The 23,448-nt window shown below is 48.9% G+C and overlaps 1 protein-coding gene across 1 annotated transcript in view; it reads right to left on the bottom strand.

Moving 5' to 3' along the window:
- The window catches only part of Duox (dual oxidase), a 303,578-nt gene that overhangs the window by 150,809 nt on the left and 129,321 nt on the right, over positions 1–23,448 (bottom strand). Inside the window, exons 2-4 of the mRNA XM_077697674.1 lie at positions 6,737–6,829; positions 4,718–4,876; positions 2,654–2,841 (exon numbers count right to left, since the gene is read on the bottom strand). Coding sequence (XP_077553800.1) covers positions 2,654–2,841; positions 4,718–4,876; positions 6,737–6,829 — 440 coding nt within the window. The remainder of the gene's footprint in view (positions 1–2,653; positions 2,842–4,717; positions 4,877–6,736; positions 6,830–23,448) is intronic.

Below are 23,448 nucleotides of genomic sequence, written 5' to 3'. Positions count from 1 at the left end.
ATAATTGAGGGGTGGGGAATGAGAAAAACAAGGGCCGGGACACTGAAAGTGTGGAAGAGTGTTTAATACATTGTACACAGACATGCACATGCCTCGTGTGTGTGTGCGTGTGCACACGCACGTGCATGGTGTGTGCATGCACAGGTACATACATACATACGTAATGTATGTTCATTATTTCAATGGTGTTCATTAATGGTGTTCATTGTTTCAACACCCTTTTTCCCAAAAGGGTGTAAAGCTACAAATTAGGGTGTTCGAAACTAAGAAAAAGGGCGTAAAGAAAAAGGGTGTAAGAAAAGGGACGTAAGAAAAGACCGCCAACTAAGAAAAAAGGTGAAGAGACCTTCAACTTTGGAAGCATTTTGTACCTGTTTACACGGGTGGACTGGATATTTTCTACAAGCGGCGGGTGTTTTGTACCTCACGATGTTTAAAGCAATATGAACTGACGTAATTTATTACCAGTGCAGCTCTTTAACCTTGAGCTAGTGTTGGTGGCGTTAGCAAAAAATACAAAGAAAAAGAACTGTGGTACCTGTAAAGGGTGCATCACCGCAGATAGGGTATTATAACAGTGAAGTCGGCTTTCGAGCTTATTATAGTGTGAGCACAAGGGGCGTATGCGTATGTGCACCTCTTACTATACCATTTCACAGGTACTAGTCTTTTTTCGATGCTAAAAGGCAAAAAACGGGCGCAGCTTGCAATAGTGGTGCAAGGCTGGAGAAGCAGCATAGCTGGGGGTCGACCTAGCTTGTTTCCCCCTTGGATCCCCTGTCAAGGGGGGGGGGGGCACGCACAGACTGGAACAGCCTTGTAAAATCCGGTTAAACTTGGCCTCACCCCTCAGCGGTCATCCCAGCTTAGCCAGAACATTGCAAAGCTTAGCAAACATAACAAAACTTGGCAACACCGGAAGAAACTAGGTGGACCCCCAGCTCCACTGTTTCTGTTTTTGCAACTGAAAACCTGTTTCACACGATTCCAACAACCTACAGACAGCCAAGCGTGTTGCAGTCGTAAACACCCTTTTCGCCACACAACTGTAGTCTTTTTTATTTTGAAGGTTCAATTTCATGTTTTACGTGCCAAAGCTAAACATGCCGCACGAGGTGCACCGCATATGGAAACGAGTGATCATTGCATACGAGCAATTATTTTTTTTTTGCGTTTGAAAATTTCTTGCAAGTAGAGGACAGTATGAGGGGAAGTCTTCTTCTTTACAGTGCTATTATGCAGCAAACATGGCCTCGTTCAATGAACAGCTGAACACCTTTTCCACACCTTTTGAAAACACTAAGAAAAACCAAGGGTGTTGAAGTTGATCAACACCCTGTTTTTCATACAAAAAGGGTGTAGAGCTAGGAAAAGGGTGTTGAGATTCAAGAAAAACAGTGTAAAAGCCTCCCAACACTCTTTTGCCACTCATGGTACACCCTTTTTGGCTAAATGGGTGTTAAAAACTTTAGTGTGATCAATTACTTCCTAGCCGACAGTAAGGGCAGATACAGCGAATTTCATTCCGTAGTTACCGACATTCGTGGCCAATAGCTGGCACATAGGATGTGCACATTGAAACATTATTCCGAGCTTGTTTGTTCGAGAGTTTGTGGAAATTCTATATAATTGACAAAGCTGAACGTGGACTAACAAGAAAAAGAGTGAAGTGCACTATTGTTTATAGCTAAGGCTTCTAACACATATTATATACAACAAAAAATGCTAACCCGGTTTTAATAACCAACCAGACACGAGAAAAGTTCACTCATTATTGTGGACTGAGAGTGATGCCCGTGCTGATGCAGTGATATCAAACTTTGTGCTTTTAGAAATCAAATCTGAGATAATTGTTAAACTTGTGCTCGGTACAAAAACAGTTTCAAAGTTATGGCCTTTATGGCTGCTGTCCACTGCAAGGGACTTCCATTATCACACCGTAGCCGCCGTAGCTTCAATTGACGCCTGAAAGACAAATTATGTAAAACGCTCGCGTGTTTCGGTCGTAATTACAGGTGCGCTTGTCGCAGCAGGACCACCTCAGCTCTGGCTTTACCTGATCGCCCAGACTTTTTCGTTCGCCAGTGGTCGATTAATACACCGCCTTGATACAAAAAATCTCACGACTCAGTTATGTAAGAGGTAGCTTCTGATAAGGAAAATTAAAATATAATTTTAGCAACAGCCTTGTGCAAATATTTCCCTTTCCCACACGTGGAAAGAGGGTAGACCCGCTGCAGTATTTTACATGATATGTCCCCTTGCTGGCGAACCCAAGCACGCGGGTGTAATCCTGTAGCACGGTGTTTTGTGTTAGAGGGTAAAACGAACAAGCCAATGTTTGAAGGTTTCGACACATGGCAAGGACCTTATGCACTGATGCAATCCGTAACAGTCCATTACAGTGCCCCACCTCATAGCCCAGGTGAGCGCCGCTTTCTTTTTTTCGACACCGACAGAAGTCAGTAGAATGCACCTAACAAGGCTTTCAGTCTAAATTGGTGGCCAGTGGGTGGTATGGGTGCGTGGAACCAAACTTCTCGCCGAAAAACACGTGAAACTGCGCTCAGAGCGGGCTTTTGCGGCCACCACTTGGCGGTTGCCCGGGCAGAACTGTTCGGCGGCGGAGCAGTTGGAGCAAAGGGCGACCAACCTGCTCCCTGGGGTTGTTCGGCGACTGTCCGGTCTTGACGTCGTAGTGCGCCCGGTGGAAGGGCATGTAGCGCTCGCCCGTGCACTTGCTGTCGTACATCTCGTCGCAGCGGCTGATGGGGATGCGGTGAAACTCGATCGGACAGCCCGGCTCACTAGCCATCAGGATCTCCGACGAGATCACCTGACCTGCGCGAAAGCAAGGGGCACCATTTTAAATACGCTGCCAACTTTTATGTCTTTCTCTGCCGCTCTTGGGCCCGCGGTTTCGGGCAGTTCGGGACAAGCTTTCATCCGCCATTTTCCTGCTGCATTGATTGTTCCCGCAGCGAAAAACCACGAGTGCCTCCTACAAGCCTTGCATAATAGCGGGCCTGAATGCGAAACAGAAAACCCTTGCAAACTACTGCCACAAGTTCATACACGCCGCCTTTGCTTTCCGCACAGGATTGTTGGGCATATTTAAAGCGAAACACAATGCGGAAGCAAACATTACGACGTACACTATCAACATTCAAGTCGAATGGGCTTTCACAAAAATAAATGAGAAGCCCGCGATGAAAAACAGTGTTGGAGGAAGAGGAGATGAAAGACCAAACACAGACTACGAAGAAACACACTGTGTAGATGCGCGGCGAGCAGCGTTCAACACTACAGAGCACATGAAGGAGAGAACGCTGTCTGTCGGCTTCAGCGCTGCCGCAACTTTTGTTGGGCCGGTTTAAACTGTGTCCACTAGGTCAAGGCTGGCTTACCACCGTTTAGTGGAGCAAAAGCGAAAAAAATGAACAGCTAATCGCTGCGTGGCTAGTGCGCGCATGCTCAACACCGCTGATGTGGCTTCGGTGTACAAACCCTTACTGCTAGTAGCGTCACGACTGTGTTCCACAGAAAACATTTGACGCTAATTTCCGTGGGATATCGTGAGTAGAAAAGAGAGGCCAGTATTCGATAAAATAATCAGCTTTTCCGCTCTGTGCACAAGTACGGGAAGCCAACAGCGGGCACACTCCAAGGATTGCACGAAACGAAACACGTACTTGGCACTTTGCCACTGAGCAGACTTATTATTTGATTAGCTGAATGAAACTTGGAAGGACTGCGGTTTCATTTCAACCGACAAACAGAATTAGGCTGCCCGCTTCCCTCACCTGCACTGACAGCAGACGGGAATTCCAGAATTTTTGCAACGTCACTGTAATTACGAAAAGTAGATTATACGCGGCGTAATGTTCGAATCATCTTAGCAGCCATTTGTCATGTTATTTGTTTCGGGATAGTTCAGAGTAAACAAGAGTTACAGCTGTCTTCCGTAATCGTACTCCCCGCAGGCGGTCATGTATAGGCACTAGACGAGAAGTTGTGGCTTGGTGGTGGACTACGACGAGTAAATGAAAGTCGGCGTAATAATACAGTCGTATTAGCGACCAACTTCAATTACTCTTCGCGAAAATTCACACCAACGCTTTCTTCAATGTACGCTGTTTTCTCAGCGCTGAACGTTTCTTTTAGCGTCCCGGGGGCGCCGCTTGAGCGACGTGCTGGGCCTTTAAACGAGCCCACCATGCGAGCAGAAACTCTGCTGACTTCCTTAATTAAAAATTACAGGACTGAACTAGTGTCTATAGAGAACTATATATATGTATATATATGTAAAGATTGTCACCGCCATCATATATTTTATTGTTTTTTGTCGTCTTTAAAAACCCCTGAATTAGCAAGCCGTAACTAAAATCGCCAGTATCAATAAAGATCTCTCTCTCTCTCTCTCTCTCTCTCTCTGAATAAGGCATACACAAGTAATCAGACAATATTTAATACCCACCTGAATGTCCCTTTCACAGTCCCGGTCCAGCGGCTTCTTGTCATGGTTTTAATGCACACCTCACTACATGGCGTCACATGAATAAGAACAGACCACGGAATTCAAATACCCGAGTGACCACGTTAACCGTTTTTCCTGACTGCAAAGTGAAAGGTGATGCCAGTCCCTCTGTGAACGGAGTACCATATTGCTCCCATTGTTACCGACTATTGAAAGCAGGCGTGCTGGGTTGCCACTCACCGAAGAAGACGAAGAGCACGGTGATGTTGCGGGTGGACGGAAGGCCGTCCTCGCCCTTGAATAGCTCCTGGCTCAGGGATCGCGCGCTCGGCCGTCCCTCGGGGATCATGTACACGCCGTCGGCGTACGATGACGGAGCCTTCCGCACCAGCTGGCTCTCTGGGCAGGGAAGAACCAACGTTTATTCAACTGCCCTTGTTCTACCACGTTGCACAATAGGCGAAGTCATCTAAAGAAATGTTATGTACGTGGGATTGTAGTTGGCCTTAACGAAAAAAACGTTTCTCGGCAACGTGTGGCGAAAAGGTGCGCCCAGCTGTCGTTTACTTTTGCCGTCCCAATGAGCCGGGCCAGGAATTTCTAATGGGTGTGACGCGTTCAACAGCCCGCAGATTAGAAATAAGACACAAAGTAGGCGCTTGCATCAAAAACTCCGTTCTCCATCAGCTGCCGTTCAGACATGTGTATTCGAAACAAAACAAATAAAAGCGCCTGCATCAAAAACCGCGTTGGCCTTCACTTCGTATGCAGGCAGTGTCGCAGAAGATAGTGATTACGAAACGAAATCTACATAAACAAAGTCTGCGAATCACCGTATTCTAACATAGCCATGCCCGACGCAGGGTTCTTGAAGAAATACAGCCTAATTGTGTGAAGGTGTGCGCCGCAATGAATTTAAAAAAACACAAACGACGCGCAGAAATGAACGTCGGCGAATCGAATGGCAGAGCTTGCAATAGTGCTGCAAGGCTGGAGAAACAGCATAGCTGGTGGTCGACCTAGCTTGTTCCCCCTTGGATCCGCTTTCAGTGGGGGGAACACACTGGAACAGCCTTGTAAAATACCGTTAAACTTGGCCTCACCCCTCAGAGCTTATCCTAGCTTAGCAAGAACATCGCAAAACCTAGCAAACGTAACAAAACTTAGCAACACTGGATGAAACCAAGTAAACCCCCAGGTACGCTGTTCTTTTGTTTTGCAACTGAACACCAATTTCACACCGTTTCAACACCCTACAGAACGCCAAGCGTGTTGCAGTCGGTCAACACCCTTTTCACCACACAGCCAACTGGGGCATGAGGCGCAGTGCATATGGAAACGAGCGATCATTGCAGACGACCATTTTTTTTTTGCTTTCGAACATTTCTTGGGAGTAGAGGAGGGTATAAGGGGATGTATTGTTCTTTACAGTGGAATTATACATGCATGCAAGGCCTTATTCAGTGAACAACTGAACACCTTTTTAACACCCTTTGAACACCCCAAGAAAAGCCAAGGGTGGCGAAGTTCATCAGCACCATTATTTCACACGAAAGGGTTTAGAGCTACGAAAAGGGTGTTGAGATTCAAGACAAAAAGGGTAATGGCCTAGCAACCCCCCTTGTCCACATATGCTACCCCTTGTTGGCCAAAAACTGGTGTAAAAAATTTAGTGTGCTATAGTTGTTCTTCGGTGTTTCATGGGTCACTTAAACGCGATATTTCTGGTGTGTCTGTCTGTCTCAGAGCTCCTGCAATATTTTAGTTAAGGATGCACGTCGGGCTCGTTCTTACGATAACAAGTGAAAAGAAAACTAACGGGTTAGAATAGCGCCGAAAGGGTCGAGCCCGTGCGATCTACAAGCAAGAAGAAAAAGAAGAGATCGCCGTGCTGTTCCAGGCAGAACAAGAAATAAAAACGTAAATGAAAAATGTTAGCGCTGTTGCAACAGACGGCGCGCCAGCCAAGGCAGAAAAATTAAATTGCACTGAACAAACCCCGATTTCAATTCACCCCGACAGGAGTCGAGAGCGGAGGCAGGGTCGGCAGAAGGCTATCGTATTTTGACGACCCCTGCGGCACAGCAACCAGATGCGCGAGCAGTTTTGCAGATACACGACGAATCGGTGACGTAGCACGGTGCAGCGCTGATTACGCGGAGCGAATTTATTCGTCGTGGCATACATCCTGGCATACATGACTCCGCGGGAGATAACCCATATAGATAATTTGCGCACACAACCATCTGCGAGACGTACCGACTGCTCCCCAGTCCTGGTGCGCCAAGTTGTTGTACCAGCCATCGTACCGTTGCTTCTCGATGTGCATGCGGGGCGAAGAGGGCTGTCCATCTGCGAGGGAAAAGAACATTTCATTACCTCAGGCAACGAGACACTCGCTGCTAAATTCAGAGCCATGCACCACAGAGAGAAATAACGATGCACTCGCGTTACCCGCACGACGACAAACCGGCCCGACGAGCGAAGATGTGAGTGCTTAGCGCGATGCCAAAGAGAGGGTTTTTTGAACGGTATGAACGCATAAGACGCACGCCGCGTTTTACCTCAGTGACGACGACGAAGAAGCTTTGTAGTTAGCTGCCTTGCATCTCGTCTCTCTTTTCTTTGCTATTTCAGAAATTTAGCCATCATTTCGGCAAGACTGCCTGCCTCTTTACGCAGGTTTTCTCCGTACGCGTCGCCTGGATCCTCCTCGGAGTCCGCCGGCCTGAAAGGGCACCGCAGACCGAGTGACGCTACCACTGTAGATCACGCCATGCCTCACGGTGAAAAAGAAGGGCTTATCGTTCACGCTGATAGCGGTTTAATACAGTGAAATCTCAGTATAACGGAGTTCAGGGGGCCGCGGATAATTGCTCGTTATTCTGAAAGGTAGTTGTAGAGAAAATCGCAATATATAAGACAACAAATAACATTTCAATGCCTAAAACGACGTACGTGTACAGCAGTACATCCTTGAAGTTATTTTTCCCAAAAATGCACAAGTGATCATGAAACAATGCACGCTTATTTAAAGTAGTTGGCAATTTTCTTCTGGTGCGTGCACCACAAGCCGCCTAGCACGAAGGCCTCCAACTCTTCCATATTCCTGTGGACTGATTCAGTGGCCGTGGGGTTTTTCCCTGTAAATGTGCGGAGTTTACGTATGCTGTCCAGCACATCCGCAGTCGTGACGTGCTCGTCGCAGTCTTCGAGTGCTGCCGCGGCACCCTCAGTGGCATCGTCGTTCATGCCGTCCTCGCTGCCTTCTTCATCCTGAACACTCACGTTTTGGAGAATGTCCTCTGCTGTCAACTCCGCTGATGTCTGTGAAGATCCAGCAAGCCAGCCGAGCAGCGACGGAACGTAGAAAAACTTGGGGTGGGACGAGAATAGTGCGGCAGCGGCTTTCTTTCTGGACGGAGAAGGCCACTCATTCTTCATATTTTTCTTCTCACCTTCTTTTTCTCCGTCTTGCATCGGCTCGCGCATTCCCCGGAGCAAGGTGCAAGGCGTCCTTTTCTGGTCTGCGCTTTGCCGTGAGGTCTGCTGGCATACGGCTCGGTTGCCGCGATTGTTTAATGGAAATCTAAGAATCGCCAGCTTGGAAAATTTGAGTTCGCAGTACTGAGGCGTTGTTAACATGGCACGGAACTAAATAAAACGATCGCTATTTTGAGGAGTTCGCTATTCTAAAGTACGTAGAAGTGAAATAATTTTGCATTAAAACTATAAGCAGTCGGCGTGGGATTTCCTAAATGCTCGTTAATCTGAAAAGTTCGTTAATGTGGTGTTCGTTGTACCGAGATTTGACTATCTCCATCCGGGCGCAAATCTGATTCCAAGAGACTAGAAAAAATCATCCGAGACACCACTGGACCATGGATTATAATCGGAGCCTTCAACGCACACCATATGCTCTGAGGTAGCCAGAACAATAATTTAAGAGGTCGAAGACTTGTCTCACTGGCGTTCCGACATGAGCTTTGTTTTGCAAATGATGGCACCCCAACTTTTCTTCTTGGAGCAACATATTGTATAGTTGTCCGGACTTGGCATTGGTCTCCAGAAGTCCGATTGGCAGTGTTCGGTGGTCTACAGATATTGAAACCCATGGGAGCGATCATCTTCCGACATATCTGAACATTCAGGGCCTTGATAGTTTTCTTCCAGGAGAAATTTTACGGCGGATAGACTGGAAAAGTTTCAAACACCGCATGGAAGACATCTGCAGCAAAGGGCTTTTCTCGAGCTTCGAAAACGCCATAACTAGCACTGCGGAGGACACAACGCGTTGTGTTCGGATACATTACAAACTTACGGAGTTCGACGAAGCTTTACAACATCTAAGAACGATTCGCCGTCGTGCGGTACGGAGATACCGGCGCACTAAGTCTATTGATGACCTTCGGGAGGTCAGACGTAAACAAAACAAAATTCAATGCCCTATTGCAGAAGTGCAAGCACAACGATGGAAGTCATTCTGCGAAAACCTTGATACTAGAAAGCCTTTGTCTCAGATCTGGAACACTCTTAGGGGCCTACGAAGCATGACGCTGCAAGGACGCCCGTTTGGTGCCTTGGCGCTTCAGCAGAAACGCCTGGAAGTGGAGGTTGTGGATGACTTTTGTCTCAGAATCGCCCAGGGCACAGCTTTGCCGAGCCAAGACGATATACGCGTTGCTCCAACATCACGGACTCCCGCATGTACCTGCTGTTTTCAGTGGTAGAGCTAGACGCTGCACTATCTCTGTGTCGACGTACAACTTCACCAGGACCAGACGGTGTCACATACGCCGCCCTGCGCCCCCTAGGCCAAGGAGCCCATCACACCCTTTTTTTTGTCGTAGAAACCAGTCTTGGCAAGATAGCACGGTCCCTGAAATGTGGAAATCTAGCAGTGTGGTTCAAATCCTTAAAACAGGACCTGGACCTGGCGCCGTATCAACATATAGGACTAGCAGGTTGCATAGGCAAATTAAAGGAAAGAATGGTTTTGCTCCGGCTGGAGCGGTATCTTGAGCACCACAATATTTACCGAAACGCTATGGCTGGACTCCGGCGAGGCCGTTCTTCCATCGAAAATGTTATTAACCTGGTGACATAGGTGCAGCACGAGAAATTGCTCAAAAGTCTATCTGCAGCGCTGTTTCTCGATATTAAAGGGGCTTACGACAACGTACTACATGACACCGTTTTGAATAGCCTGGGGGATGCGGGAGTGGGTGGCCTAACGTACAGATGGATTCAAAGGTTTCTATCTGGGCGACATTTTTTGTTCAGGCCACTGACGGCACACCCTCCCAACACTACGTTTTTCGGGGCGTCCCAGAAGGCAGTGTTCTTAGCCCGACATTGTTCAGTCTCACGTTGATCGGACTTCAAAAAGCCATAACAACCACTGTAGATCTCTCCCTGTATGCTGGTGATATTTGCATCTGGGCATAAGGATCTTCACGTCCTCAGGTTCGGGCACACCTTCAAAAAGCCGCGGCCCATACCTGCGGATTGTTGCGTCTACAAGGACTTGAAACAGCACCATATAAGTGTGCAGTGGTGGCATTTACTCGTAATACAATGTCGCAGTATGGCATCTATTTAAATGGACACCCCATTTCTTACATAAAGAGTCACCGCTTTCTTGGAATCATGATCGATCGGGTATTATCATGGACGGCACAAATCTCATCTCTGAAAAAAAGGCTTACTGGAATTATTCAACTTTTCAAAGTTCTGGCTGGAAAGAAGTGGGGCGTTTCTATACGCTCAATGCTACATCTTTACAATGCACTATTTCTCGGTTTTCTACGTTACAGCCTGCCCGTTCTGTCCAATACAAGCAAAACCAACTTGCGTGCAATTCAGGCAATGCAAGCTTGAGGTCTCCGAATGTGTCTTGGCCTACCGCGTTGCGCCTCAACAGCGGCAACCATATGCACCGCAAGAGACCATCTGATAACGACCTATGTGGCAGTGGATGCACTCCGGGCTCACATTAGGCATCTCGCTCGGTTGCTTCATCACACCACCTTGCATCCTTGCCGTCAACTAGACCACAGGCATCCTTTTTTAAGATAGTCGCTGCTAACTGCGAGAGCCTTCCCTCAGGATACACACCTGCGGCACGACCATAAATACCCCTTTGTTGCCTCTCGAAGAGAAGTGCATCTAATCATCCCGGGAATAACCTTGAAATCGGCTGTTCCACCACAAGGTCTCCAACAGCTATCTATGCACTTTTTACATGAAGCCTACAGAGACCGGATTCATGTCTACACCGATGGCTCGGTAACGAACTACAGTTCTGCGGGAGCTGTAATTGTGCCAGCCATATCGGTAGACACTCAATTCAAGCTGTCCAATTTAACGTCAACTGCATCCGAACTCACACCTATTCGCGAGGCTCTTTATACCAAAAGCAAGAATTACCACAAAAATTGGCTCTGCTTTGCCACTCCAGGCCAGCTCTCCAGTGTCTGCACTCTACTCTTCGCCGCGGCCCGTACGAACAGTTTGTGGCCGAGATTCGTCAAGAGTATGACTTTCTAGTAAAGCATGGGCACAATATTGTTACGAACTAGTGGACAATTCCAGATGTCACACCATCGACGACGACGAGAGGGTGGCTGACGCGCAGCCGGTGCGAGCTCGGCAATAGCCGCCATGTAAATAGTGTAAAATACATCGTCCGCATCTCATAGTTGATGTCCTGCGCCAAGTAACATGTTTGGTGGAGGTGCGGGTTTCACCCCATCCTGGCCCCAGCATCGCTACGTCTAGGCACCGCCGAAGTCATCAAAGGTACGCGGGCCATGTCGGGCAGCCCCAGCCCCGCCGCGATCAGCACATGACAATGCCCCCGCCCCGTGTCCCCAGCCCATGAGAAGCCGATCAAGAACCGAGACTTCACGAGACGTGACCAGCCAAGACATGGCGCCCATGCCATGTCCCCAGCCTTTTCGTACGGCGCCGTTCCCAGCACCCTCATCGGTTCATCATGGCCTTCTGGGCGTCGATGTTCGGGGACCAGTCGACATCGGAGACCGCCATCGTCATTGGCCGCGGAAAGGACTTCAGTGTTTATACGCACCGCATCTCATCCTCACCGCACCCATCCATTCACGGTGACCGAGCGCGACCGGGCGGTCGTCTTTGGCGAGGGGGTGGTGTTACGAACAATTCCAGATGCCACACCATCGGCGTTACGGTTTTTTCGTTACGGTTGCAGGTATGTATCGTGTGTGCGACGCAAAATTCTGTCTTAGAGACGAGAGCCGTAACGCTCGAAAGAAGTAAACGTTGCTCATACTTCTAGCCTTAATTACGAGTCAGACTTTTTCAGTGTGCTAAAAAGGTTCTCTAATCGTACTTTCCTAGCCTTTCCTTTGTTTTCCTTTGTTTTCGAAGAACCACGCTAAAGAGGAGTAAAGTGAGCGCATGGAGCCGTAATTGCAAGTTTCGTGCAATCCACGCTTCTTTTCATAGCGACTTCACACTGCGTGACCGGTGGTTCAGCACGCTTTTTCGAGTGCCGAACCACCCAGTCACGTGTGCACCGAGCTTTAAGCCTACCCTTTGTTGCCGGACTCATAGGGAGTAGTGGTTGCACAGGCGGCTTAAGCCTCGCAAAGAGCTTCCCTCCGCTCAGTCCGATGCAGCACCAACCAGGAGTCGACAGGAGTGGAGACCTTTCAGCGTAGATTTTTAGCGGGAAGACAGGGTCGGGGCGAGAAAACGGGCGCGCAAGATCGAGCTTCGCCACCTGGGCGAGAATGAATGAATGCATGAAAAACTTTTATTTAGTATCAATCACTGGGTTTTTAATACCCTTGCTAGGAGTCGGCCAGTATCCCTTGGGACCTGGCGGCTGCCTGAGCTTGATGGATGATTGTCCGTTGGCCTTCTAGGTCTGAGCTGAGCATCAGAAGATACCGGGTAGGAGAGAGGCGAAGAAGTTATCGCTGACGTCGGAGACAGGCGCAGCACAGGACACCATTCGCGAAGGGAACGGCGAACGGTGCCCCGTGCTGAACACAGGCTGCGCCCAAGGCCGCCCGTTGTGCTTCAGCGCCGAAGACAGGATGACCGAGACCTTTCGGCTGACCCGCAGACGACTGCTCCGGCCGGGATGAGCAGGTCACAGGCCCTGCTGTTCTGGCAATCACAAATGCTGACACGCTTCCGAGACCAGCGCTCATGATGTACTCAGAACCACGCCCCTTCGACAAGTGAAGAATGTGCCGCAGGGAGATCGCCACATTAGACTACATGCTACGGGGCTGCGCCAAACATCCAAGCGAGGCTAGCTCAGGACGTATACCGCCGCAGCTCGAGGAAGCCGCGTGGAGCGACGACCAAGAAACAACTCCGGGCCGTCCAGCAGGTCATCGAGGCCCTGGCTAGGCAGGAACACAGCGAGCCGGCAACGGCGAGCGGGGATCCTCGCAGAGCACCCGCCAACAATCGAGGTAGGGCACGTCCGAAGCACGCGTGCGCGCTTTACTGCAGACTCAGTAAACGTTTTGCCAAATTCCTTTGGGCCTCGGGACCTTGTATTTCGGGACACATTCTTATCTTGACGTAGGGGCTCACTGAAACTGGATTTTTGAAACATTCACCTTCAAGATACTAAAATGGCAACATTTCTTTTCGGAAACTCTTTATAACCTAGCAGACGCGTTAAAATAGACGTCTCATTTTTGGTATAGGCAAACCGTGAAAGTTGTTTCAGTGTTTCGTACTGGGCAACCACAACAATGCGAATCGGGATTAGGTGTAAACTAAATATTTTCAAGTATTCCTGAATATATGTTCACCCCTTCATAGAGCGAATAATTGTTGGCGAAGAAATATTGCCAACAGAAGAGCACAGAAACAAACGCAAAGACCAAACAAACGCTTCTTTAGCCCAAAAGAAGCGAGTAAAATGGGAACCGCGTCGTGGCCTCAAAAGGCGGAGCCTATGGAGTGATAGTAACGACCGCAGGCGTTGCGCTACTGAGCACGAGGTCGCGGGTTCGATTCCCGGCCGCGGCGGCCGCTTTTCTGATGGAGGCGAAAAGCAAAAACGCCCGTGTGTACGAGATTTCGGCGCACGTTAAAGATCCCCAGGTGGTCAAAATTAATCCGGAGCCCTCCACTACGGCGCGCCTCATCGCCTGCGTTGCGTCGGCGCGTTAAAACCCTACAATCAATCAATAGTAACGACCGCAGCCGAACTTCTGCTCCAGGAAACTTGAAATTTCGGGCGTGCACTCCCACCATTTCTTTTTATTTTGTTTTCTTGGCCAAACCAATGGGAGGCTGAGGATAAAGGCTTAAATGTCTTCATAGCCTCCGCCACAGCATACGAGCTCAAAAAAACAAAAATCCGACCTTTTTAAAGCTAAAGCTTCCTCAGGGGAACCGATGGGGTTCCGTCAATAACCTAATGCACTCCCCGATAGACCGTTTGGTCGACCTAAAAGCTCTGACATGGTCTCTGGACACACGGTGCGTTCGTGAAACCAGGCGAAAACGGTTATTTGAAAATCGTGAAGAACGAACGGTTCTAGATAAAACGCATTGATCATGAAGAGGCAGTACAATAGTTTACTTCTATCTTTTAAGCCCCATAGCGGTATACATTTCGATCGCTCGGTTACTTAGTGCGCGAAAAAGCGTTCCATGAGTTCGTTCTTCGCACGCGATTTGAGTCTTCGAAGGTTTGACGATCCACTGGACGCACTTCCAGCGAAAGGTTGGATGAACTCTCAGCTTTCGCGCTTCTCTCGACTCCCTTTAGGAAGGGATGGTGAATTTTTAACTTACGCACCTGAGGGCACAACCGATGCTAAGACGTTGCTTGTAATTGCTCGCACTCACAAGCCTGTTCAGACATCTAACTCGTTTTTACTGATTCAGGCAACCACCGCGAGTGCGTAAAAGCAACACTACCGTTTTCTCCTGACTAACCCCGAATGGTGCGAAAAATCTGGATTTGCCGAATCTATGGAATCTGTACTCGCTTCCATAAAACTGTGGAGGCGAGACAGGTTTATAAATCTACACTCCTAGCAAGTTGGAAATACCTCACGTGTTACACAAAAACCCGGCACAGAGTGTTGGAGGTCGATACTTCAAATTTCAGAAATGCAGTATTACTTTTATGGCGTATGTGGTCAACAAAGCTCCCATTCTTACTTAATGTGCAAGAAAGGTTAAAATGTACCTTTCAAAACTTATCGGCACTCTCACAGGGCTTTTCAAATACCAAACTGTGTTTTTGTTCACATACGCTACGCTTTCCTTATCGCCCATTGCCGCTGATCTAGTCACACACCCACGCATCACCAGGCATAAGGGAAAGTGATGAATGAGGCCAAGCCAGCAAGGACGACGTCTCCGCAGCTTGTATACATTGGAAGCGGCAATAACAGCACTCGGCGAAAAACATCCGAGCCAAAGAAAGAAACGCGTACGTTCTCCTTTCACTCAACCGGAATTCGTTAACTGCTTACGCCCCGAGCAAGACATGGTGTGCCAAAAAAGACACAAGGATCTCGCGTTTTCTCCAACAGCTCTCAAGTTTCAACTTACCTGTACGAGAGTGTGTTGGGCGTTGAGACACGCCCAGGCTATTGGCACTACCGTGTGAGCTCGACATAGCCGACCTCATGGTCAGTCGCGTCATCGACACGAATTCTCCGCAAGAAATGAAGGACTTCCGAAGTGTTTCGTCTATCCCTGCCCACAAGGGTGTGCGAACCGTCATTACGGAACGCACGCCTCCTTTTACGCCTGTCTTGGTATTGTGTTAATACGGTGCGAATAACAGGCGCTTCACACGCTATAGCGAACCGCAGTCCAGCGTCAAAAGCTGCAAACCCGTTCTGAGACGGCTTGCATCTCAGCAGAGTGCTTTATAATTCCGCGGCGCTCGCAGTGTAGACGCGGCATGTGCGCCTTTCGGTTTGCGTTTTGTGTGAGGCGCATGTAACATTGCTCGCTACCAGGGCGATGTAGCGTATTTGTTCTCTCCATAATTGCCGGCAACCACGACACGTCTATCGGCACACGACGGCACCACAATTGCCACATGGGAGACCTGCGCAGTATGGCAATCCCGCAATTACGACAACGACCTGCCGGCCGCGCGGACTGGGGTCTCGGGCTGCGTTTTGCAAAAGGCGGCCAACGGCGTCAATCTGTTCAGACCTGCCCTGTGCTAACGATCATTGCAATGGCCTGGGATGTGTCGTTGGCTACGGCTGTCGCTATCTGCAAGGACGTACGAGGTAACGAACATAGAAGTCGTGCTCACTTAGATCGCAATGAATGGATAGTCATTCACAATTACTGGTGAATAAGCGGGCACAAAAGCCTCACTTTGGGAATAATTTAGCAAAGTGGGTTCTGATTGCGAAGAGATTGCAGGGCAGACTTACTGCACGAGCAGAAACAATTTCCAAACGAAAAGATTACGGCAAGCCGGAGTCATCCGTTCTGGGCTGCCTGCTGCATCCCCTGCATCACTCGTTCCACTCGGCGTACAAAGGAGCAACCAAGCGGCATGTGCTACACCTGGTGATCGCCACAGCATACGCATGTGCCCCACACCCGCCTTTGAGCCGTCACGCATCCGAGGCACAGTCTCATCAGCCGCCCTCGCGAAACCGCTCTCAATTGTCGGGCTTACATAAAGACCCCGCATTTTAGAACCTTGGCATTCTGGCGAATAACGGTTATTTCGCAGTGACGCATAACAATCGATTCAGTTTTTTTCGCTGTTTCAATTAGATGGGCTTTAAGGAGAACTATAAGAAAGAACGAGCCTAAGTCTCACTCTGGCGCACGCAGCTTGCAACCCATGTTTTGCCTGGGTGCATTTAAATGCGTCGCTGTTGCCTCGGAGTTTACGCGATAAGCAGTACTAAGCGGCACAGAGCAGCTCAGTGCGGGGTAAACGCTTTCACTCTATCGTTCGCGTCTGGAACACTGCGAAATGTACAATTATCGTCAGCACCGCAGCGGCACTGCGTGATTCGTTCGTCGCAGCAGATGCGCCTTCCGGTTATGCTTTGCTGTTATGGAATTTTGAAGAGGCTATCGAATGCGTTTATTGCTGCCACGGAAAGGAAGCCGGTCAATCGCTGCTAAACCACTTTAATGACGTAATTAGAGCGCTACGACACGCCAATACCGAGAAGGATAGAAAATTCTTTTGAGCAAGTTTTTCAGATTATCTGATGGTATAGAGCAGTACGTTTGAGCTGATGTACTTTGTGACTTTTTATTCTAAGTACTAAGCGTACTTGTTCCCTACGTTCTGAAAGCATCTAGGATATAAAAAAGTGTCGAAAACTCGAAAAAAGAGTTGCAGGGTCCCTTCATAATGCGAGCACAAATTCTCTGTTTCTCTTTGTTCCGTAGTTTTTTTTACATTTGATGGTGAATATAAATTTTTCCAAGTTGCCACTCTCAAGTACTATTTTTCAGGTAACATTTGCCGTGTACTTAACGTGCTGACATACATAAAATAAATTAAGTTCCACACATCTCTCCTATTTACGCAATGCTTCTCCGTACACCGTTTAGGTTTAGACATCCTCCTTTCCAATCAGAAGTACCCTATACTTCTGATCGGAAAGGAGGATGTCTAAACTCGGCTGTCTTGGGAGACTTGCTCCAAAACTGGGCTGACTTTTTCTGTTCTCTGCAGGTCCCATTCATTGTTTGGCACTCCCCTGTACGTCACACTCTGAAGGAGACAACCGGACCTCGTGCGTGCACGCACGAATCGAAATGTTTTCAAGCTGCTTAAAAATGGCCAAACGTTGTTGGACCGCTACATTTTGTAGCCTGAAATTGAAACGGAGTTGTAGAGACATTACTTTTCATGGCGCTGATAGACCTGCGCTTGTGAACTGGTTCACATGGCTCGAGAGGTGAGAAGGTCCAATGAAGTCCTGAAATGAGGACTTCAACCACCGCTGTGCTCTGAATGCCTATTTGCATGTTCTTTTCCTAATAAATTACTGCTGGTGATATCGTCACGAGACGCAGAAAAAGGACAGAAAAAGCGCCAGGAGATCCACGCCGACGACGATAAAGCAGTGTGTATGTATGTATGTATGTATGTATGTATGTATGTATGTATGTATGTATGTATGTATGTATGTATGTATGTATGTATGTGTCTGTGCACGTATGTATGCATGCATGTGTGCATGTATGTATGTATGTATGTATGTATGTATGTATGTATGTATGTATGTATGCATGCATGCATGTATGCATGTATGCATGTATGCATGTATGTATGTATGTATGTATGTATGTATGTGTGTGTGTATGTATGTATGTGTGTGTGCATGTATGTATGTATGTATGTATTGTGGCAACTGTGCATAGCAAAGGAGGGGAAAGAGGCAAGTGGGTGCACGCGCAGCGTGTGCACGGGGAACGAGACCAGGGACTGGGGCAGTACGTGCCTGGGCTTCGGGGAAATCGGACGTGTGAAGGCGGGCTCGGATTTCACTAAAGGTGTGCTTTCCTGGGACACGGTGTCTTTCTTGGGAGCCGCGGCCGGGCGCTGGGACCCCGGCACCACATTCGGCGCCCTGAGCGTGGGGCCGGCCGTTGGTTCTCGGAAAGGACATTGCGGTATTCTTCCTCTTTGTTGTTTTTTTTTTATTGCGGAAGTTTGCTATTCAGCATAAGGGGAAATTAAATGTACAGATTTTAGAGCGGGCGCTGTTTGGCATCGCCGATGTCTGGGGTATTTACCGGCGTCGGGTGCTTCGGACGAGTTCGTCTTGACCCATGTCCTGTCGGTTGCCCTGGAGGCCTCGGCTGGTCGTTGGTGGCAAACTCCAGACCTCGTTCGCGTCCTGGACCGAATTCGTGGCGTGCTTCCGCGAGGAGTTCCTGCTTCTCGACTACGACTGCCGCATCCGCCGTGAGTTGGAGGCACGTACGCAGCCCCCGCGCCAGGTCTTGCTCGAATGCATTCGAGTTATCCAGGAGATCTTCAAACGAACTATCCCGGCTGCATCTGACGCAGAAATGGTGATGCACGTCTTACGACGACGCCAGCCGCGCTTCCGACCTTACGCGGTCGTGAGTAATCGAGCACGGATGAGATGGCACGACCCGCCCGGTCAATCGAGGAAGCTCTCATATCGGAGCTGAATTATGTGTGTCCCCTCCGCCACTAGGGGAAGCAATCGGGCCATCTTGTGCATGGAGAGACACCTTTGAGACTTCGCCAGAGCGAAGTTCACAGCCGCGTACGGCTGCGGCGGGCTTGAATTCCCCCCGCGCACGACGCCCTTCTGCCCTTGGCGACAGGCAGTTGGAGCGCGGAAGACCACTAGAGGGTGCATCCCTCGGCGGGAACTCCCCGCAGCGGTTTGAGCCAGGGTTCCTGCGTTGGGAAAAGAGGCCCTCTTCACTCGCAGGCTCAACGCTGCCCGACCCGAGTTTCTCCCTTTGGGGTCGGCAACGAAATCCTCTGCACTCCAGAGGTCCTTCTCGTCCGGTTGTCTAGACGGGAGGTTCGCGGGGCTACGTGCCGAATGGAAATCAAGCTGGCGGCTGTTATCGACGTGGACAGCTTGGACACTTTCGTCGTGAGTGTCCTGAGGTGATGGCTCGTCGTCAAAGTATCAATAGCCTTCAGGGAAACAGTAGGGCCCGCGATACCAATGTCCACCAAAGCATCGCTAAGCGCTCCGGATATGACGAATGGCGAAAACTTGTGTTTTTTACCCTTTGCTTGTCGTGTTGAAGCGCGAGCACAGCCCATAGCATCGCATGTTTCTGTTTACGTGCTCGGAACGGACGTTGACGCATTCATTGGCACTGGCGGCAGTTTGTCGCTAATTGCGATACAGCGTTTGAACTTTACCGGGCACGCATTGTCAAGTTGCGCAAATGCAGCACCCGTTTGCAAGTGGCCAATGGTGCTGTTGTTCAAGCGCGTGGTGCTGTGCGCTTGCACATTTCTTTCGCAATCAGGTGGTGTCGACAGCGCTTTACGTACTGCCCAGGCTTGGCGGTGCCCATGATTTCGGGCAGAGATTTCATTATTAGGGAGGGCCTACTGCTTGGCTTGGCGGATGGTGGTTACAGATTGGGCAATGACGCAGAAGTGATACATTTTGTGGCGTCAACGTATATCTGTACCGTGCAAAGATCAGCCGCAGTCGCAACAAAATCGGTGTTGCCTGAGCGAATCAGGCAGTCGCTTGAGGAGTGTCCTTGCGGCAGCAGCTCGCCTTCGTTCTGGAGCCGTTTCCTGAAATGTTCCCGGAGGCCCCTGGGCGGACCTCCAACATCGCATTGACAGTGGGGACGCCCATCCTTGGAGCTGCGATCCACGGCCACTCAGCCTCCAGAAGAAGGCGAAACTGGACGTCGCCCTCGAGGAGATGCTGAACCCTGGGGTTGTGCGGCCGTCGCAGAGCGCCCACGCATCTCCAGTCGTGTTGGCACCAAAAAAAAAACGGCAGGGTGCGTGGACTACCGTCGTCTCAACGGCGTAACTATAAGAGACGCTTATCCTTTTCCTGCCGTAGAATTCATCATTTCCTCGCTTGGTGCTCCACGCGTGTTTACCACTCTCGGTTGCTCCCGCGGCTTTTTGAAATTGAAATGCACCCGTATGATATTCTTAAAACAGGCTTCACATGCTACAGGGATCTTTTCGAGTTCGTGCGCAAGCCGTTTTGGCTGAAGAACTCCCCGAGCTCGTTTCAAAGATTGATGGACATCGTCTTTGACGATGCACGTTTTAAGTACGCGATGGCCTATGTGGATGACGTCGCCGTCTTTTTGCGTACCTTTGAGGTGCATCTCGTGCATCTTAGAGGCGTGCTTGACCGCATGAAGCGCGCCGGTATCACCATCACTCCCAAAAAGGTTCAAATCGCGTCAAGCAAGGTTGACTTTCTCGACTTTGTTGTAGACAACGGAGAGCTTCGTCCTAACGATGCCAAACTGAAGGCAATTGCAGAGTATCCGTGCCCGCGTGACGCAAAGAGTTTGCAGCGCTTCTTGGGCATGATAGCCTCTTACCGGAGCTCCATCCCTCATTGTGCAGAGCTGTCACGTCCGCTGAACCAGCTCCTACGGAAAGGCATGAAATGTCAACGGGATGTATGTATGTATGTATGTATGTATGTATGTATATATGTATGTATGTATGTATGTATGTATGTATGTATGTGTGTATGTATGTATGTATGTATGTATGTATGTATGTATGTATGTATGTATGTATGTATGCGTGCATGCATGTATGTATGTATGTATGTATGTATGTATGTATGTGAATGTATGTACGTGTGTGTATGTATGTGGTGTGAAGGGAGAGAAATAGAACAGAGCATTGTAAATTTGGCAAGGCAGTACAAAACAGTAGTCGGGCTCAAAGAGTTATTGGAATGATTCCGAAGAGTGGCTTGCGAATCCAGCATGACTGAAGGAGTGACGTAGCTTCGCTCGCTCGCGCTCCCACTGTACTTGAAGCGATTACTCTTCACGACAGGTAGGCAGACCCCTTCGGCCAGTCACCAATCATGCTGTCCTTGATTCTGATAGCAGTGCAGACGGCAATAGCGGCCGCTAGTTGAATATTCTGCGCGACGTGCATATTCGATTTTATCGGCATCCGTCAGACGACCGCTCCGGGCTGGCTATTTAACCCGACGACGTCTCGCTAGCCCGTACTGGAGACGAAGTGGGCGGCGGTGGGTCGACGTGGACGGCGAGTTAAATGCATAGCCCAGGTCTGCCGTCAATTATCCCCATTGGTGACTGACAGCCGCTGTCTGCCGCAGCCTGAAATTGTCTTCCTTCCTTGCAGAGCTGTTCGTTATCTCAATCGGCAATGCGCCCCAGAGAATTCGATCATTCCTTAGTAACTACGGCAAAGGTGAACAGTATTGCCAGGCAAACACGGTGTAAACATCTGCAACGTAGCGCACAGCCCAACGCGACGCCTGTGATGGCAGGTGTACCTTTCCAAAGTCTCGTAGTGTGTTAGGTGGAAACGTTGGTAACCGACTCTGTTCGAATCATCTGACTGCGTGAAACTGTATGGCATTTCTCACACATTGAGAAAACTGGGCAGACTTTGCACCCAGTTGATTAAATGGCTACTCGATCAGACTGAAGTGCTCAGGTCTTGCGCTGAGAGGGCAACGCAACGCAAGTTAACGTATCCGTCGTGGTCGCTCATCGCGAGTTCAGCGACGACACAAGCAGCGCACCTCATTTGCTTCGCTGTGCGATCAGTCGCCTGTGTCCCACGAGGGGCCTTATTCCTCAAGGACGCGGATCGACTAGCCAACTGCGATAAGTGGAGAAAACTTCTGTGGACGTTTAAGCCTTCTTACGTGCTTTGAAGGCTCAAGTCTGGCGTGCTACTGCAACATGTACCCTTTATAGAAATGTCCGCGCGTCGACACAGCGGCCACGCCATTTTTCCATTCTTAGTCTACATTAATCCACCTTATTCCATTCTAATCCCTCTCAATCTATCCTACTCTATTCTAATACACTTTAGTACCCCCGTAAGCCACCTTAATCGCAGCGTAATCTAACTTATTCCATTTTAAACAACCCTGTTCCATCTCAATTCATCTTATTCCACCATAGTCCCTACTTTTATCACCTAATACATCTCAATGTGTCTGAATTCATCGTAATCTACCTTAATTCGTGTTACCCTACGTTAACCCGTTTTAATTCCTCTTAATCTACATCAATTTATATTAATTCACGCTGATCCACCTTAATCTATCTTATCCCACTATAGCAAATACTATTTATTTATTTATTTATTTATTTATTTATTTATTTATTTATTTATTTATTTATTTATTTATTTATTTATTTATTTAAATTGTGGGCCCTTGGGCCCTCACAAGGTGGATGGGTGAAATATTACAGGGTCATTTTACGGGATTCGTTCAACAATTTTCCACTCTTAAGGTATTAGGAGGAGGAGGAATCGCTCAATACGAGCTACACACAAACAAATAACGCATTGTATATATGCGAATAGAGGCCTAACACTGCAAGCATTCAAGATGTTGACAATTATCCGACACAGGAATGTCAAAATAAAACATAATGTTGCCCGCCCAGGAGCTACAGCACGTTGATTACGCCACTCGCAACGGCCCGCTCGACCCGACGCTGTGGCTCAGTGGCTAAGCCGTTGTGCTGGTAAGCCCAAGGACGCCGGTTCGATTCCTGGCCGCGGCGGCCGCTCTTCTGATGTACGCGAAAAGCGAAAACGCCCGTGTGTTTGACATTATGGCGCGCGTTAATGATCGCCAGGTGGTCAAAATTAATCCAGAGCCCTCAACGGCGCGCCTCGTCGTCTGTGCAGCGTCGGATCGTTAAATCTTATAATTAATCAATGAATACGGCGCTCTTACCATTGGAGTCTAGCTGCGTAATCTCCTGTGGTAGTCTGTTCCACGCTTGATAGTATCAATAAAAAAGGTATTTAAATATGTCATTTTACGTTCATAGGCACGATCTGATCGGGACTGCTGTATCTTACCGGGCGTGATGACGTTTTCTGATTGTGACGTTCAGTATTGAAATTCCTCCACATCCAAAGCTCACCAGAGAAGAATCAACGCAGCTACGAAGACTTCAGACAAATTCATTTGCACATGCCACACAATTGCATATGATGTACCCCTCATTACACAGCTTCGAATGGCAGTTCTGGAGCGGAACGCCCAACACCCCTCACCACATCGTGCGGGAGTTTAAGGGCGTCAAGAAACTACCGAAGGTCCTGGCGCATTCACCGGAGCGGTGGGAGGCCGTGATGACCAGCGCGGTCCTGGACAACCAGCGTGGCCTGGTGACCCGGGCTCTTCGTGCTGCGGCAAGCCATGGCATCCCGGACTAGGGACTCCAGCCAAAAAGGCGATCACCTCAAGACCAACGCACGAGATCATCCT

The sequence above is a fragment of the Haemaphysalis longicornis genome, unplaced genomic scaffold (assembly GCF_048455015.1).
Source record: "Haemaphysalis longicornis isolate Haplotype H1 unplaced genomic scaffold, Haemaphysalis longicornis Haplotype H1 scaffold_2, whole genome shotgun sequence".
NCBI classification, from domain to species: domain Eukaryota; kingdom Metazoa; phylum Arthropoda; class Arachnida; order Ixodida; family Ixodidae; genus Haemaphysalis; species Haemaphysalis longicornis.
Note: the sequence above shows the minus strand (reverse complement) of the source record. Positions and strands in the feature narration are given on the sequence as shown.